A 14,033-nucleotide genomic window follows, 5' to 3' on the forward strand; every position below is an offset into this window, starting at 1 on the left:
AGTGGGATTAGTAAGAGATTACTTGGAGATTATTATTCAGTCTGGGATGACTGTAGGGTTTGACTGTAACATACATCATTGTAAGAAAGCCACAGAGTGCTTTGAACTGAATTTTGGAAGTGTTTGAGGTAGGCAGATTTTTCTCTAAAAATCAGAAGTAATTGCTCTTATGTGTCTTATATAGTCCCACTGAGGGACCTTTCTCAAAATAGTAATTAGTGATTTTTCTAAAAGAGGATCCCTTTCATCTATTTGCTGTTGGTAAGAAAAAATAAAATTCTGGATGGGAAAAGCGTGGATTGAAGGCTGTCTAGATTTGTACGGAAAAGGATTTCAGGACATAACCTGAATGACATTTTTCTAGTGCAGAAGGACATGTGTTTCCTGGTGGGCGAAGTTATGAACAAATAAAATGTGGGGTTTTTTTCTGAAATACTTATGAAGATCAAGTGTATATGTGCTTATATAGGAGTGTGTATATGAATTTTATAACTACACAGATGTAAAAATACATATGTCTGTATATACACATGGCGATTTATGTATGAATATGTACACATACAGTTGCACACTCAAACACTGAAAATAAGGGATTTAAGGCTTTTTCTAAAACCACGCTTTAGAAGATAAGACCTCAGGGAAGAAAGAGTTCAGCTTTTCCCATAGAGGCTGGGGTATTTTGCTCTGCTTGCAGAGCCTTCCTGATGCCTACAGTGTTATGTGGATTCTCTTCTGTTAAGCTGGTATCAAGAAGTGCAGACTCTGTGGGACCAATTGTATTAGGTTAGGCTAATTCTGCTATAGCAATGTCTTGAGCACTGCTGATGAAAACTAAGAAGATTAAACTCCACATAATCTGGGGATCTTTGTGTAACTAAGTTCAAATTACCATAAGCTCTTCAAATCATTGATGTGAGGATCAGTAAGAAAGGAAGAATAACTCAAACTAGCTCAAGTTGCAAATCTTTGGTTCTTTTTTCTTTTTTGTATATCTATATAATAATATAGGTATAAAATTTTATACATATATATTATTTTTTTTCCCCCAGTAAAAAACTTCAAAGATGCTTTGTTCTTGTTCTGCCTTCTTAAGGGAAAGAAACTTTGAAAGGAGCTGCACAATGGTGTTTCTTCCTCAGTTAGGTAACATGCAGTTGCATTGAATTTATGGAGGCTATTAAAACGCTAAAGGTCAATGATTGATTGTTGTAATGCTACACCTCCATTTCAGTAAAGATTGCTTTTGAAATAGAACTCTTAATGGCACTACTATTTTGCTAAATGTGGATAGTGTAGCTTCTGATTTTTGTATTCATTAGAAATGAAGAAATACATTCATGGTGTTCAGTGGATATGTCCACATATAAAGGAAACAAGCCAGCAAGCTCAAAGTACCATCAAATTGCACAGGTTTTCACCCTATTTAATATTTACAAATTTGTAACAAATTTTCTGTGGATTTTCAGACCTTATGCTGGCAGTAATTTTTACTGACACTAAGATTGCTTTTCTCTTTTGTCATTTGTGGTCCCCTTAGATGTAGCATGCAGCTGATTAGTAAGTATTCCAAGGGCTTTATGTTGACATCACTTGAGTGACTTGAATTACCCTGTTTCCTTATGACATTGATCTAGAGGACTGGGCAGAGTTTTAAGTGTGTTATAAGGCGTTGTCTGATCTTCATCAAACAGAATATGAGAGCCACTTGTTATCTGGGAAGTGAAGCCTGTAATACCTGGCAGAAAATTAAGAGTAGCTTTTTCTCAGCTGTGCTTTGCCACTGCTTCCCCAGTTCATTTTAGACCTTACTTTGAAATAGGCTGGCTCTTCTCTTGCCTAGGTGTCTGGGTGGGTTTCACGTCTCAAGCTTGGAGCTTTGTGGCTCCATAGCCATGCTTAGAGAATGCGGTGACATCCACGTGAGATGGTTCTGTAGTGCACATTTGCACCAGTGACAGATCCTCCAGAATGGAGCAGTTCCATCCAACTTGCCTATGCTGACAACTGAACCATGCCAGGGAGTCATTTGAAAGAGTGATAGCTAGGTTGCCTCACAACATTTTTAGAAGCGCTTTAACACTGACTGAATTCCAGTGCCCAGGGACATTTTCAGTAGGGACATTAAAGTAGGGACATAGTCTAAGCATGTGTGTATGTCAGGCAAATTTAGAGCTCAAACAGGAGCCATATATTTAAAACTGACCAAATTACTTTTCTGCAATATTTTACGTTGATAATATTATAGAATTAATATAGATATTTTGAGGCTTTTTATCTGCAGTTTCAGAAGTTTGTCACAGATAACATTTGCTTCTGAAATGTTTTTATTACAGTGAACACATCTTTGGAAGGTAGGTGGGGTTGGTCATCTGTAAGGAGCTCCTGCACTACCAGTTGATGAACTAGCCCCTTCTCCAAATTCAGAGGTAAAGAGGCATTTTATTACTAAGGGGAGACGTGTAATTTTAGTAAGAATTCTTTTTTCCCCCCTTGCTAAATCTCTACTGCTGCTTTGAGATGAATTGCAGTGGATTACCGTAATAATACTGTAATAGACCACCTGGACGTTGTTAATAATGAACTTGATGAAATATCAGTGCTGGAATGAATTTAAAATGAGCTTTTCTCTGCTGTGAGTAGAAGGATTTGTACCAGACAATGAAGAGATTTTCTGTCACAGATTAGTTAAATTCTATTCAGCTAGTTCAGAGGTACTACATGATCTGAATGCTCATTATATACCAACTCTGCATCACCGTTTTTCAGTAGCAATTGAGTTAGATTTTAAACTCTTATGACCGTGAGTGGCAATATGTTATTATGGTGCTTTTTATACTTTAATACAAGGTTCTGTATTTGAAAAGATGGTAATTTTGTACATTGAGCAGTGTGATATTGACATAAAGCCTGCTGAAGTAATTGAAAGTATTGTCTGAAGTTGAAATTCAGTTTTGCTGTGTTTCCAGTGAATGTATAGCTTATATGTAAACACTGTACCTCTTTCATGTAAGAGAGGATGGTAGTTCTCCAAGACTACTTCTTGTTTCATTGTCACTGAGGCAGTAGGGTATTGCTGTTGATACCAGGTTCTTCTCCCTGATAATGTCCTTTCTCAGTGCCAGGATGCCTGTTCAGGAGCATGAGGAAAATGAAACTTTGCAGGGACTTGGAAAGTGAACATGTGGCATATTCTAAGGAATAATTTGTCTCCCAGCCTGCAGGCATTGAGCAGGAATAAAGAGGACCTTGTTGTTTCATGTTAATTTAAATAAAGTGCCTTTCAGGCTACATAAATCTTACTTAAGTGTAGATTCCAATAGTTTGAATATACCTTTTTTAATAAATTCCTAAAAGTGGCCTGCGTTATAAAATTTCAGTTAAAAGTTGTTTTCTCTTTGCATGATCTATACCTGAGGCGACTTTAATAAAGGCTATGAGTCAGCAGTGGCTTCATATCCTTCAGTCTAAAGCATCTTTATCATCCACCTCACATTATTATTTTGAAGGATGCAAAATATTCTACTCAATATATTAAATATATTGAAAGTTGTTTCAATATATTTAAACAATTAAATTGTTTAAATTAAATTACTAATTTCATTGTTTTATGAGAGTCTTGAAAAGCCTGGATTAGAAAATTTTTAGTTCCTTTGGCAATCATGAGCCATCTGTTCATAGCCATGATCTTTGTGGTGCATTCTTTTGTCTAACATGTTGTCCTGGTGCACATAACATAGCTTGCAAAATATAAAAATGAACAATCTATAAAAGATAATTCTTGTAGCCTCATTTCTAATTTGTTAGTATGCCTTGGGAATTGTTTGTCTGGAGAGATCACATTAATCCCTTTTTGTATGTGTATCCACAGGAAAATGTCCTGTGGAAAAATATTCTTTGTCCTGCCAAAATATGGCCATGCATAAAATTCAGGATGAGGTTTGTGTTGCATGAAAATTCAAATGGAACAGAAAATTGGAACTATACATTAATTGAATAATAATTGTCACTTTCTTCACCACTTATGCTAACATCTTTAATTTTAGTGAATTAATTTATTATGAATATGGGTGTCACGCATTGCTGTTACAACACTTGTAATTTAGCAGTAATTAGCATACTACTATTGCAAAGTGCTATCACATTCTCAGATTTATTCTCCATTCAGATTTGTCCTTTTTCCCTGTTTGTCAATGAGAAAATAGGTGCAACATTAAGGTTGTGCATGCTTTAAAGCTGCAGAAGTCATTATAGTGTACTTAGTCACATTTTGTTCCACCAAAATGACAAGTAATCTCTATTTATATTATTTTTCTACGATTAAAGTTTTGGCTGATTTTGTCTGATTGAATCTATGACCTCTAGAACATAGATGCACACGGGTGGGAAGGGACCTCTGCAGGTTTCTGTTCCAAGCCCTTGCCCAAAGCAAATCCAATTAGAACAGGTTACTCAGAGGCTTGCCCCATCATGTTGTGAATATCTCCAAGGATGGGTGTCCTACATCCTACAAGGATGGGTGTCCTGTTCCTGTTTTACCAATAATAAATAAAAAAAATAAATAAATAATGTTCTTCCATCTGTTCACAATTTCGCATATTCCAGCTTCTGTCCATTGCCTTTCATTCTATTGCTGTGCATTCCTAAGGATAACCTAGCTCCATCATCTCTGCATCCTCCCAGTGGGGACATTGCTCTGGTCAGCAATGAGATTCCCTTTGCATTCTCTTTTGAAGACTGAGCAAAATTGCCTCTCAGCCTCTCCTCATTTAACATGCACTCCAGGCCTCTCAGCTTCTTGTTGGTCTTCACTGGACTTGCTTGAGCGTGGCAAAGTTTTATAGATATCTTGCTCTGATATTAAAGGAAGATGGTATATATGCATTAATATAATGGTATTCTGTTACCTCCAAAGTCCATCAAATTTTTTTTGAATCTCTCTGTTGTCTTTAAGGATTCTTAACCACAACTTAATGTTGTTTTGCTTCATGTTCTGCTTAAGCAGTTTCAATGGTAACTAAACTTCAGTGAGTACAGATTGATTACTTTTCAAATTCCATTTTATAGAAGAGTGTGTTCATCTTATGTCACTGGGCTAGCCCAGAAGGAGTATTTCTTTGGTGGTTTTCTTTTTCTTGTGAGTTCTAAGTCAAAGCATATGGAAGAACGTGGTTTAGCTTTTGAAAGTACACAAGAGAGTTTTTGGTTTTGGTTTTGTTTTATAAAACTGAACTGAAATAAAATATACCTACAGCAGTTTTGCCCATAGGATATTTTGTTTTAAGAAAATGGCTTTTTTAAGGGTGTGAGATAGAGCATGGTTTTCATTCCTGTAGAAAATGGTATGTTTATAAATGAATATTTTATTGCTAACACCATATGGCCGCATGTACATTTTAAAGGCCATTCATGCCATCAGGCTCAAAAAGTGAAGTGTAATGTGTTTTTAAACTCAGAAGAACTGAAAGCCAAAAATTAAGTTAGTTTTCATATTTCAGTGTTGATCTTTGTGTTTTCTCTTGTAAGGAACCTATCTCTGAAGCTGTCGAAGGAGGTAGACCAAGGAGAAGCCAGGTATCCTCGTGTTAGCCAGCTGGCTGGCAGCCCATCTGTGGAGCGGCCTTTTACTGGTCTGGAAGAGGGTGGAGGCATTGAATCTTTGCCCTTCAGATTGATGCTGCAAGATTGCACAGCTGTAAAGACGTTGCTTCTGAAAATGAAGAGGGTACTTCAAGAGGTAATCACCCAGTCATTTGTTAAATTAATAGCTTTCAGCATTAATGAGCTAAGCGGCAGAAAAGGGTCAGAAAAGTTTATCGACTTGATGTCTTAATATGGCTTGAATATATGGAATTGGTGCAGAAGTATAAATATTAGTACCTCAACATGGTGGAGGTAAGAAAGCTTATACTACAACAGAATTTAACTGATAACCACCATCTTGGTGTGCTGAGTATGAAGCTTCTCTTTAGCTTTTAGCAAAAAGAGGATGGAGGAGAAGTACTAGATCAAAATAAATTGTGTTGGTTACCTTTAGTATTTTAGAACTTTTCATTTTTCTCACTACAGTTGTTAATCAGTATGAAGTCATATGCAATTAGTTCAGAGGAGAGATGCAAAGAAAAAAAATGTTCTTTTATGTTGCAGTACTAAACTTAAAGGTTACCAGCCTGAGTTTGTAAATGACTGTTGAAATAGGATTTCTTAGGCCATTCTAACAATTTCAGGAGTCTTGACTAGTCCTGTCCTGCTGTGTTCTCCTGCTTCCCTCATGGGCTGCAGGTGTTGCTTTGAAAATTTTATTTTGCATCCAGTTCCCCTTAGTATTTTAGAAGAAATAAACTTATTATTGGGTTGGGTTGGTTTAGGTTGTGGGTTTTTTTTAACACTTCCCAGCTGTGGAGCTTTGACATTTTTTTTACAAGCTTTCATTCTCGTGTTAGTGAACTGCTATGTGCTTTGTCTGTCTTTGAGATCTACAAGATTTTTATTTTTTTTTTTAAGCTATATGGTTCATAGGATTACAGAATAATGTAGGTTTAGGGAGGCCACTTGAGGTCCAGCCCCTCTACTCAAAGCAAAGTCATCTTAGAACAGGTTACTGAAGGCCTTGTCTACTTGAGTTTTTGGTACCTTAGTAGGGTTTCTGCATCATCTCTGGGTAGCACTTCCAATATTTGACTACATCGTTGTAATTTTTTTGCCTAAGATATAATCAGAATTTCCCTTGTTGCAACTTCCTGGTATGATGAAGTGCTTGTCACTTAAATGAAACTTTGTGGGTTGGTTTTTTTTTTTGTTTGTTTGTTTTTGTGCTTTGTTTTTTTTTTTTTTTGTTGTTGTTGTTGTTTGGTCTCCTAGGACATTTGTTTGGGGTTTTTTTCTTTTTTTAATGCTCCCTTTTTAATCATCTGTATATAAATTCAACCAGTTGTTGTCCTGTCTGACAAGGTTTGTCAAAGTTTTAGCCTTAATATTTATCCATTAGTCCTCTTAAATAGCATGTTTTTTGCTCTATGGCAAGCCTCATGCCTTCCAGTTTCCTTCAGTTCACTAGCAGGTTTATGTATGCTGTTGGGCTTCTTAATGGACTTCTGTTTTGCTGAAACTGAAATTGAAATCATCATCAGTTCCTGCTTATGCAATGTCAGAATATAGAGTGCATATAAAGCTGCTTTTCTGCTGAAAAGGATTTGTAACCTTATTATATATGAAATAAATAATAAGAATTATAATAAGAATAATAAGAATTATAAGAATAATAAGAATTATAATATTACATGACATAGCAGTTGTAACATTGAGCTGCATTGAGAGCATGCTCTGTTGCTTCTAGTGTGAAAAATTCTATGTTTTGAGCAGAAAAGTTCTTTCTTACCATGATGGTAAGCATAATAATGTTGTTTTTAACTTACCATAAGCTTGTGTAAGAATATACTGTGATTTTTTTTTATGTGGAGATATGTTGTACCTTATAGTACTTTGCCTTGAAAAACATTTACCTGGTGATCTCCACAAAAGGAACATAAGGTATTTCATGCCACTCACTGGAATTTCATGTCCAGTTACTAATACATCCTTATGTAACTTATATTTATTTTATTTTTTCATCTTAATCATTCATTTACTTACTTGTTCCTTTGTACCATGTAATTTCCATCTCCCCATCTGACTGTAACGCAGTGTGATTCTGTCCTTTACTTTTCTTCTTGCCTTGCCTTCCTCGTGAAATCAAAATGGACTTTTTTTAATTCTACAGGTGGATGTTATATGCAATGCACATATATATGTGCTGTTATTTACTTCCCTGTTTTTTGGCACCTTTGAGATGGAATATTCTAGTAGTAGTACACATTGTTCTAGTATACAGCTAAACAAAACTTACATGGCTAGAATGAAATGACCAATCTGATTATTGAAAACTTTTGCTACCTCGAGTTATTTGTATTTTGTTTTTTAGTGAGTGACTTGTATAATATCAGGAATTGCAAAGATACGTAGAATGCCGTAAAACAATATGGGAGTATACTTTTTAGTAGTCCTATCTGAGAAATAGCTGACATGTCGTGCAATCTCCCAGTTCTACTGATATAAGTACACATACTCATTCTTGAAACAAAAAATTTTTTTTCAAGGTCATGTTAAACTACACGATTTTCATACCTCCATAAGGAGTTAACAAACCCATCCACTGTACAGTGGGCAGCAGCCATGGTGTAATTGCAGGAAAGTGAAAGAGCAGTAACAACAAAATATTCGCAAACAATATATTCTTTAAACCACATGAAAATATTAGGAATTATTCCAAAACCAGAATATGATTTAAAAGACCATAAGTAGCTAGTTTGAACAACCAAAGAGAAGATGACCTTGAAATATATTACAAATTTATATTGGAATGACACAACTTGATTATCTTTAGAAACTCAGACTTTGATACATTTATGTCACTTTTAAATTATTAGCAAAGATTCCAAGAAAATATAATTCCATCAAATTGATCTATTGTGTTGAAGAGTCTGATAAATAAGTCATCTGAGCATATTTGGCAGACAGTTTCCATGGAGAAGGTACCCTACTTCCATTGTAACTAGATGTGATTTCTGCATCCAAAAATCACTTCCGCCCAAATCAATATTATAAATCAAACTCACAACAGTACTGAATTAAAAGACATAAAAGAAACCCATTTTCCTTACCATGCAATTCTCACATTTTTTTGATGTAGTGGAACGTAGGCTCTGGCAGGCTTATATGGTATAGAAGTGAAATATTGTTTGGCTATAACAGTATAAAATATTTATTAAAATAACATGTCGCATGTTTTCGCACAGTTTAAAAATATGCAAAGCATACCGTCTACATGGGGAAAAATTACACCTGAATTATCAGGAAAAAAGCTGCGGTATTTCTGTTTTATAGCTGATGTTACCCGTAGAAGAAGAAATTACAGTTGTCTACACCTCTTTATTGAAAAATAACATGTTAATTGAGTTAAAATATTAGCCCTGTTATTCAATATAATCATAGAATCATAGAATAGTAAGGGTTGGAAAGGACCTTAAGATCATCTAGTTCCAACCCCCCTGCCATGGGCAGGGACACCTTGCACTGAATCATGTGGTCCAAGGCTCTGTCCAACCTGGCCTTGAACACCGCCAGGGATGGAGCATCCACAACCTCCCTGGGCAATCCATTCCAGTGCTTCACCACCCTCACTGTAAAGAACTTCTTCCTTATATCTAATCTAAACTTCCTCTGTTTAAGTTTGAACCCATTACCCCTTGTCCTACCACTACCATCCCTAAGGAAGAGTCCCTCCCCAGCATCCTTGTAGGCCCCCTTCAGGTACTGGAAGGCTGCTATGAGGTCTCCACACAGCCTTCTCTTCTCCAGGCTGAACAGCCCCAACTTTCTCAGCCTGTCTTCATACAGGAGGTGCTCCAGCCCCCTGATCATCCTTGTGGCCCTCCTCTGGACTTGCTCCAGCAGCTCCATGTCCTTTTTATGTTGAGGACATCAGAACTGTACGCAGTACTCCAAGTGAGGTCTCACAGGAGCAGAGTAGAGGGGCAGGATCGCCTCCTTTGACCTGCTGGTCACGCTTCTTTTGATGCAGCCCAGGATATGGTTGGCTTTCTGGGCTGCAAGCGTGCACTGCTGGCTCATGTTCAGCTTCTCATCAACCAACACCCCCAAGTCCTTCTCCACAGGGCTGCTCTGAATCTCTTCTTCGCCCAACCTGTAGCAGTGCCTGGGATAATCCTTCTATTTAAGCACTGAGCACTGCTTCTAAGGAATAATTTAATTATGATCTGCCAAAATTTAATAGTAGCTAGTAAAATATACTTCTTTTTGTTGTTGCAGTTGCTTGTAATGGAACAGTCTAAATGGAAAAACTGCATACAATATATTCTGTACTGTGCTGCAGAGTTATATAGTTGTGAGTTTAGCTTGTTATTAGTCTTATCGGGAAAAGGGAAATTAAAAACATGGCAGTAACTTGCAAGATTGAGAATGTTATTAGGTAATGTATTTAGTAAAAGACTAATGAATGATCGTTCAATTAAGAGAATTAATTACCATTTCACTTTCAGTGAAAAAGCCTTGAAAATGTTTACTAATAATTCTTTATAGCTTTGGCTATGCCAGTCTCATAAGGCAGATTGTTCCCTAATGTTTTGAGAATCTCATTGAACAAAGATGAAGAGAGCCTGGAGGACCCTGGCACGTGAGGAAACTCAGCGATCCACTAGAAATCAATCCAGAAAGTATGTCTCACTCTATTTGGCAGCTTTTTCTGTTGGATGTTCCATTCCTAACAAACAAATGTGCAATAAATGGAGTAATCAAGACTTGGGGGCTGCAAAGTTTCATGAAAAAGCATTACCAGAGGTTAGCAGCACAGGCAGCTTGATAAAAGCCACTTCACCATATAAGACAATACAAGCTGTCGTGTAGCCTGTCTGTGATTTACAAGTAGTTCTTGGTCTTCCTTTTCGCTCCATCTTGCTTACGTTTATTGAACTGGTTGGTTTTTGTTTTTTTTTTTCTCAAAGTCTACTTGGTGTTGACCTTTTTCTCAGTAATAACTCCTCTCATTCAAAAACAAACAAACAAAAAACAAACAAGAAAAGGAAAATAAAATGGGGAGTGAGTTGGCTGAGGGTAGGTTTGCCCTCTCCTAAGAAGTGAATTCATCACTGTCCGACTTCAGACAGGCCTTTCTGCTTTGAGCCAGTCTTAAACTCAGAATCTGTGTCATCTTTCCTCTCCTATATGCCGTGCTGTGCTTTGTACATTTTATTACGTTTCTGGCCACTAATTGATTGCATATAGTCAATGAGCTTCTAAAAATTAGACTGTAGCTTCTTCCTCACTTATTGCTATCAACAATAATGAATATATAATGCCTCTTTCCCAAACAATATATGGACTTTCCTGTACTCTTCCAGATGAGACTGAAATTATTTCCATCCATTAACATTTTATGGTTTGAGTTATAGCTTACCGAGGCAGTGTTGCAGGCTGGCTAATTGAGAGAACATTTAAGGGCTTTGCCTTTGTGGAAATCATTGGTAGAACACTTTAGGCAGAGACATATGAGGAAAACTTGCATGGTTTTGGTATTGTGCCTGGCAAAAAAAAAGAGTCTTTATGCTGAAATAAACGTAGTGGAAAAAATACAGCTATTTTGGGAAGGAATCCATTTAGTCAGTGGTGTAATGGGGTTTTGTTCAAACTTTAGATATTGAGCTGAATGTCCCAGTAAAAACAAAATCTTATCCACATTCAGGCTTATTTCTACAGGTCACATTTCCCCTGTATTCTTTATGAAATATATAGGTTATCAACTACATAAGTCTACTTTCAGATATTTTTATGAGGCTATTAGAAGTGACCTTACTGGTTGCTGATCTAGACAATTAAGATACGTTGCCTATATGTTTGTGTAATTTAGAACATAAATTATTCAGTGCATGGCCATGCTGCTTTCACAGCTCTGCAAAACACCATGCAGGCTGTGGATTTAGAAATTGAAGCTAATTACTACAATTAGCAATAGGGATAAGTCATTCTGGGCATGTATTGCATACTGTGTTTTACTAATTAATCATTTATTTTACTGTGGGAAATTGCAGCTCTCTGTGGCTGTCATTAAAACTTAATGTGTCCAATACAGTGTTTTTAGATTACACTCGAAAAAATGACAGTGGCCATGAGAGTTGCCTGAGACTTGGGGGACAAAGTGAGACCACTCTGTCTGCAATTAGTCTGTCAGATATCACTGGCTACATTACTTCTCCCCATGCATCTTTCACCTCATCAGTAAAATATGCATAATTACAGAGTCTTCTTTTATGCTGTACTTGCAATCTACTAATGGAAAGTACTAAGAGAAAGCTACATGTTGTTTGCTGTATTTTGTAGCCTGATTGCTCAGCAATATGGAATTGGCTTTAAACTATGTTTTTTAAAGATGTTACAGCATTTTCAGTAGTCCACTATGAAATGTATTGTGTTTACTAATATTGTCTGTTAGCCACTTAGGAAGCAATTGCAAGTTTAATACACTGTAAAATACTGCACGTTTTCTTCCTTTAGGTAACTTTTTAATTAACCACTGTAGCATTACTGATTTATTCAACAACTCTGCATTTAACGCAGTCCCTTTTATCAAGTAATTCGTGCTAGAAATTGGTAATTCCTTCATTTCATGGTGTGTTGACACCCATAAATTTAAATAATTAATAATAAAAATGTACTAGGTTTAGTAATAGTATTTAACTTTATTGAATTGAATTTCTTTTTCGCTTGGAAATACACACTGGTATGCCCTTGCCCAGCTGCTTGCAAAGAGAGAGCAGAACACCCTATTGTCACACTGCTTGTGTATTTTCTAGTAGAATATCTCAGTTTAACAGAGAATATTGGGAGACAGTGGATATAATCAGCGGTTCTCTTTGGCAGCGAAGATATTTTATTCTAAGATTATTCATTATTAGGTGTTTAATAGGAAAAAACAAACGCTGGATTCCTTTGCTCTACAGGATCTTCATACTTTACAGCAGGTGCTCCTGAGAATGTGTTCATTTGCTAACATTCCATGAGTATTTAACAAGTGTGAGGTTACGGGCTGGGACTGGCACACAGCTCTGGGGTCTTGAGAAGTCACACTAAGCTCAACAGAAAGATATGAAAAGATCCGACTCAGTTGTCAGGTCATGTCACTGACTGCACTCACAATGAAGTTCTTTGCAGGCCACATTCAGAGTATTTTTGAGCCACACTTTGAAATTATCAGTCTCAAATTAATACGCTTATTTTTTAATGCTAAAAAAATGAAATATTTCTCTTCTCCATTTATGTTCTGTTTGTTCTGATGGCTTAATTTTTGTAGACTACATATGTCTATGTACTGCAGCCTTATTGAAACCAGATCAACATGAAACACCATCCTTCCACATGTAGTATTGATCTACATGTCTACTTCATGTATCCAGAAGCCAAGTGATTAGCTTCTTTCTTACATCTCCTGTGGTTGCCTGAATGAAATGTTTTCATACAACAGTGTCCTGGGTTCAGCTATAGCAGTCATTTTTCTCCTTCTTAGTAGCTGGTGCAGTGCTGTGTTTTTTAACTTTCGGCCTGGGAACAACACTGATAACACCGATGTTTTTAGTTGTTGCTAAGTAATGTTTATTCCAACCAAGGACTTTCTCAGTCTCATGCTTTGCCAGGGAGGAGGGGAAGCCGGGAGGAAGCAGAGACAGGACACCTGACCCAAACTAGCCAAAGGGGTATTCCATACCACAGCACGTCATGCCCAGTATATAAACCGGGGGGAGTTACCCGGAAGGCCCAGATCACTGCTGGGGTCGGGCTGGGTATCGGTCGGCGGGTGGTGAGCAATTGTATCCTCTCCCCTTGTTATTTCACTAATCATTATTATCACTGGTGGTAGCAGTAGTGGTTTTGTGTTATACCTTAGTTGCGGGACTGCTCTTATCTCAACCCGTGGGAGTTAACATTCTTCCGATTCTCCTCCCCATCCCTCCGGGAGCGGGGGGAGAAAGGGGGGGAGTGAGCGAGCAGCTGTGTGGTTCTGAGTTACCGGCTGGGCTCAAACCACGACAAACAGTGTGGCATGCTCCAGGTCAGCACAGGTTTGCATAGCATGCTGCCCCAGCCTCCTCAACATCCAAGTCTTAACAGCACTTTGCAGAGAAGCATTAAAAATAGCAATTAATGTGTAATGTCTCAACATCAGCAGTTTTGTGCAATTGGCTACAATTAATTTGTGCCTGAAGACCATAAAATTATAACAGCTACAAAACTGGAACCATTTTCCCATTTAGTACTTCCATGGTTTTGATCAGTTGCTGCAGGTCAGTCAGCTAAGTCCCACCTGACGCTCCTTGGCTGTGGAGCTCATCACACCAATTACATTTTCTGATAAATCTGCAAATACTGAAAATTGTATTGCAAAATAATGAGCAAGCAATGGAAGAAATCCAGAATGTCTGTACAAGTCT

At 37.2% G+C, this 14,033-nt stretch overlaps 1 protein-coding gene across 5 annotated transcripts in view; it reads left to right on the forward strand.

Moving 5' to 3' along the window:
* Nucleotides 1-14,033, forward strand: part of CCSER1 (coiled-coil serine rich protein 1) — a 684,293-nt gene that overhangs the window by 259,455 nt on the left and 410,805 nt on the right. For all 5 annotated transcript variants that reach the window (XM_030492379.1, XM_030492381.1, XM_030492382.2 and 2 more), the window contains one exon: nt 5,524-5,734. In XM_030492379.1, coding sequence (XP_030348239.1) covers nt 5,524-5,734 — 211 coding nt within the window. The remainder of the gene's footprint in view (nt 1-5,523; nt 5,735-14,033) is intronic.

Source organism: Strigops habroptila, chromosome 7 (genome assembly GCF_004027225.2).
Source record: "Strigops habroptila isolate Jane chromosome 7, bStrHab1.2.pri, whole genome shotgun sequence".
In the NCBI taxonomy this organism is placed as follows: domain Eukaryota; kingdom Metazoa; phylum Chordata; class Aves; order Psittaciformes; family Psittacidae; genus Strigops; species Strigops habroptila.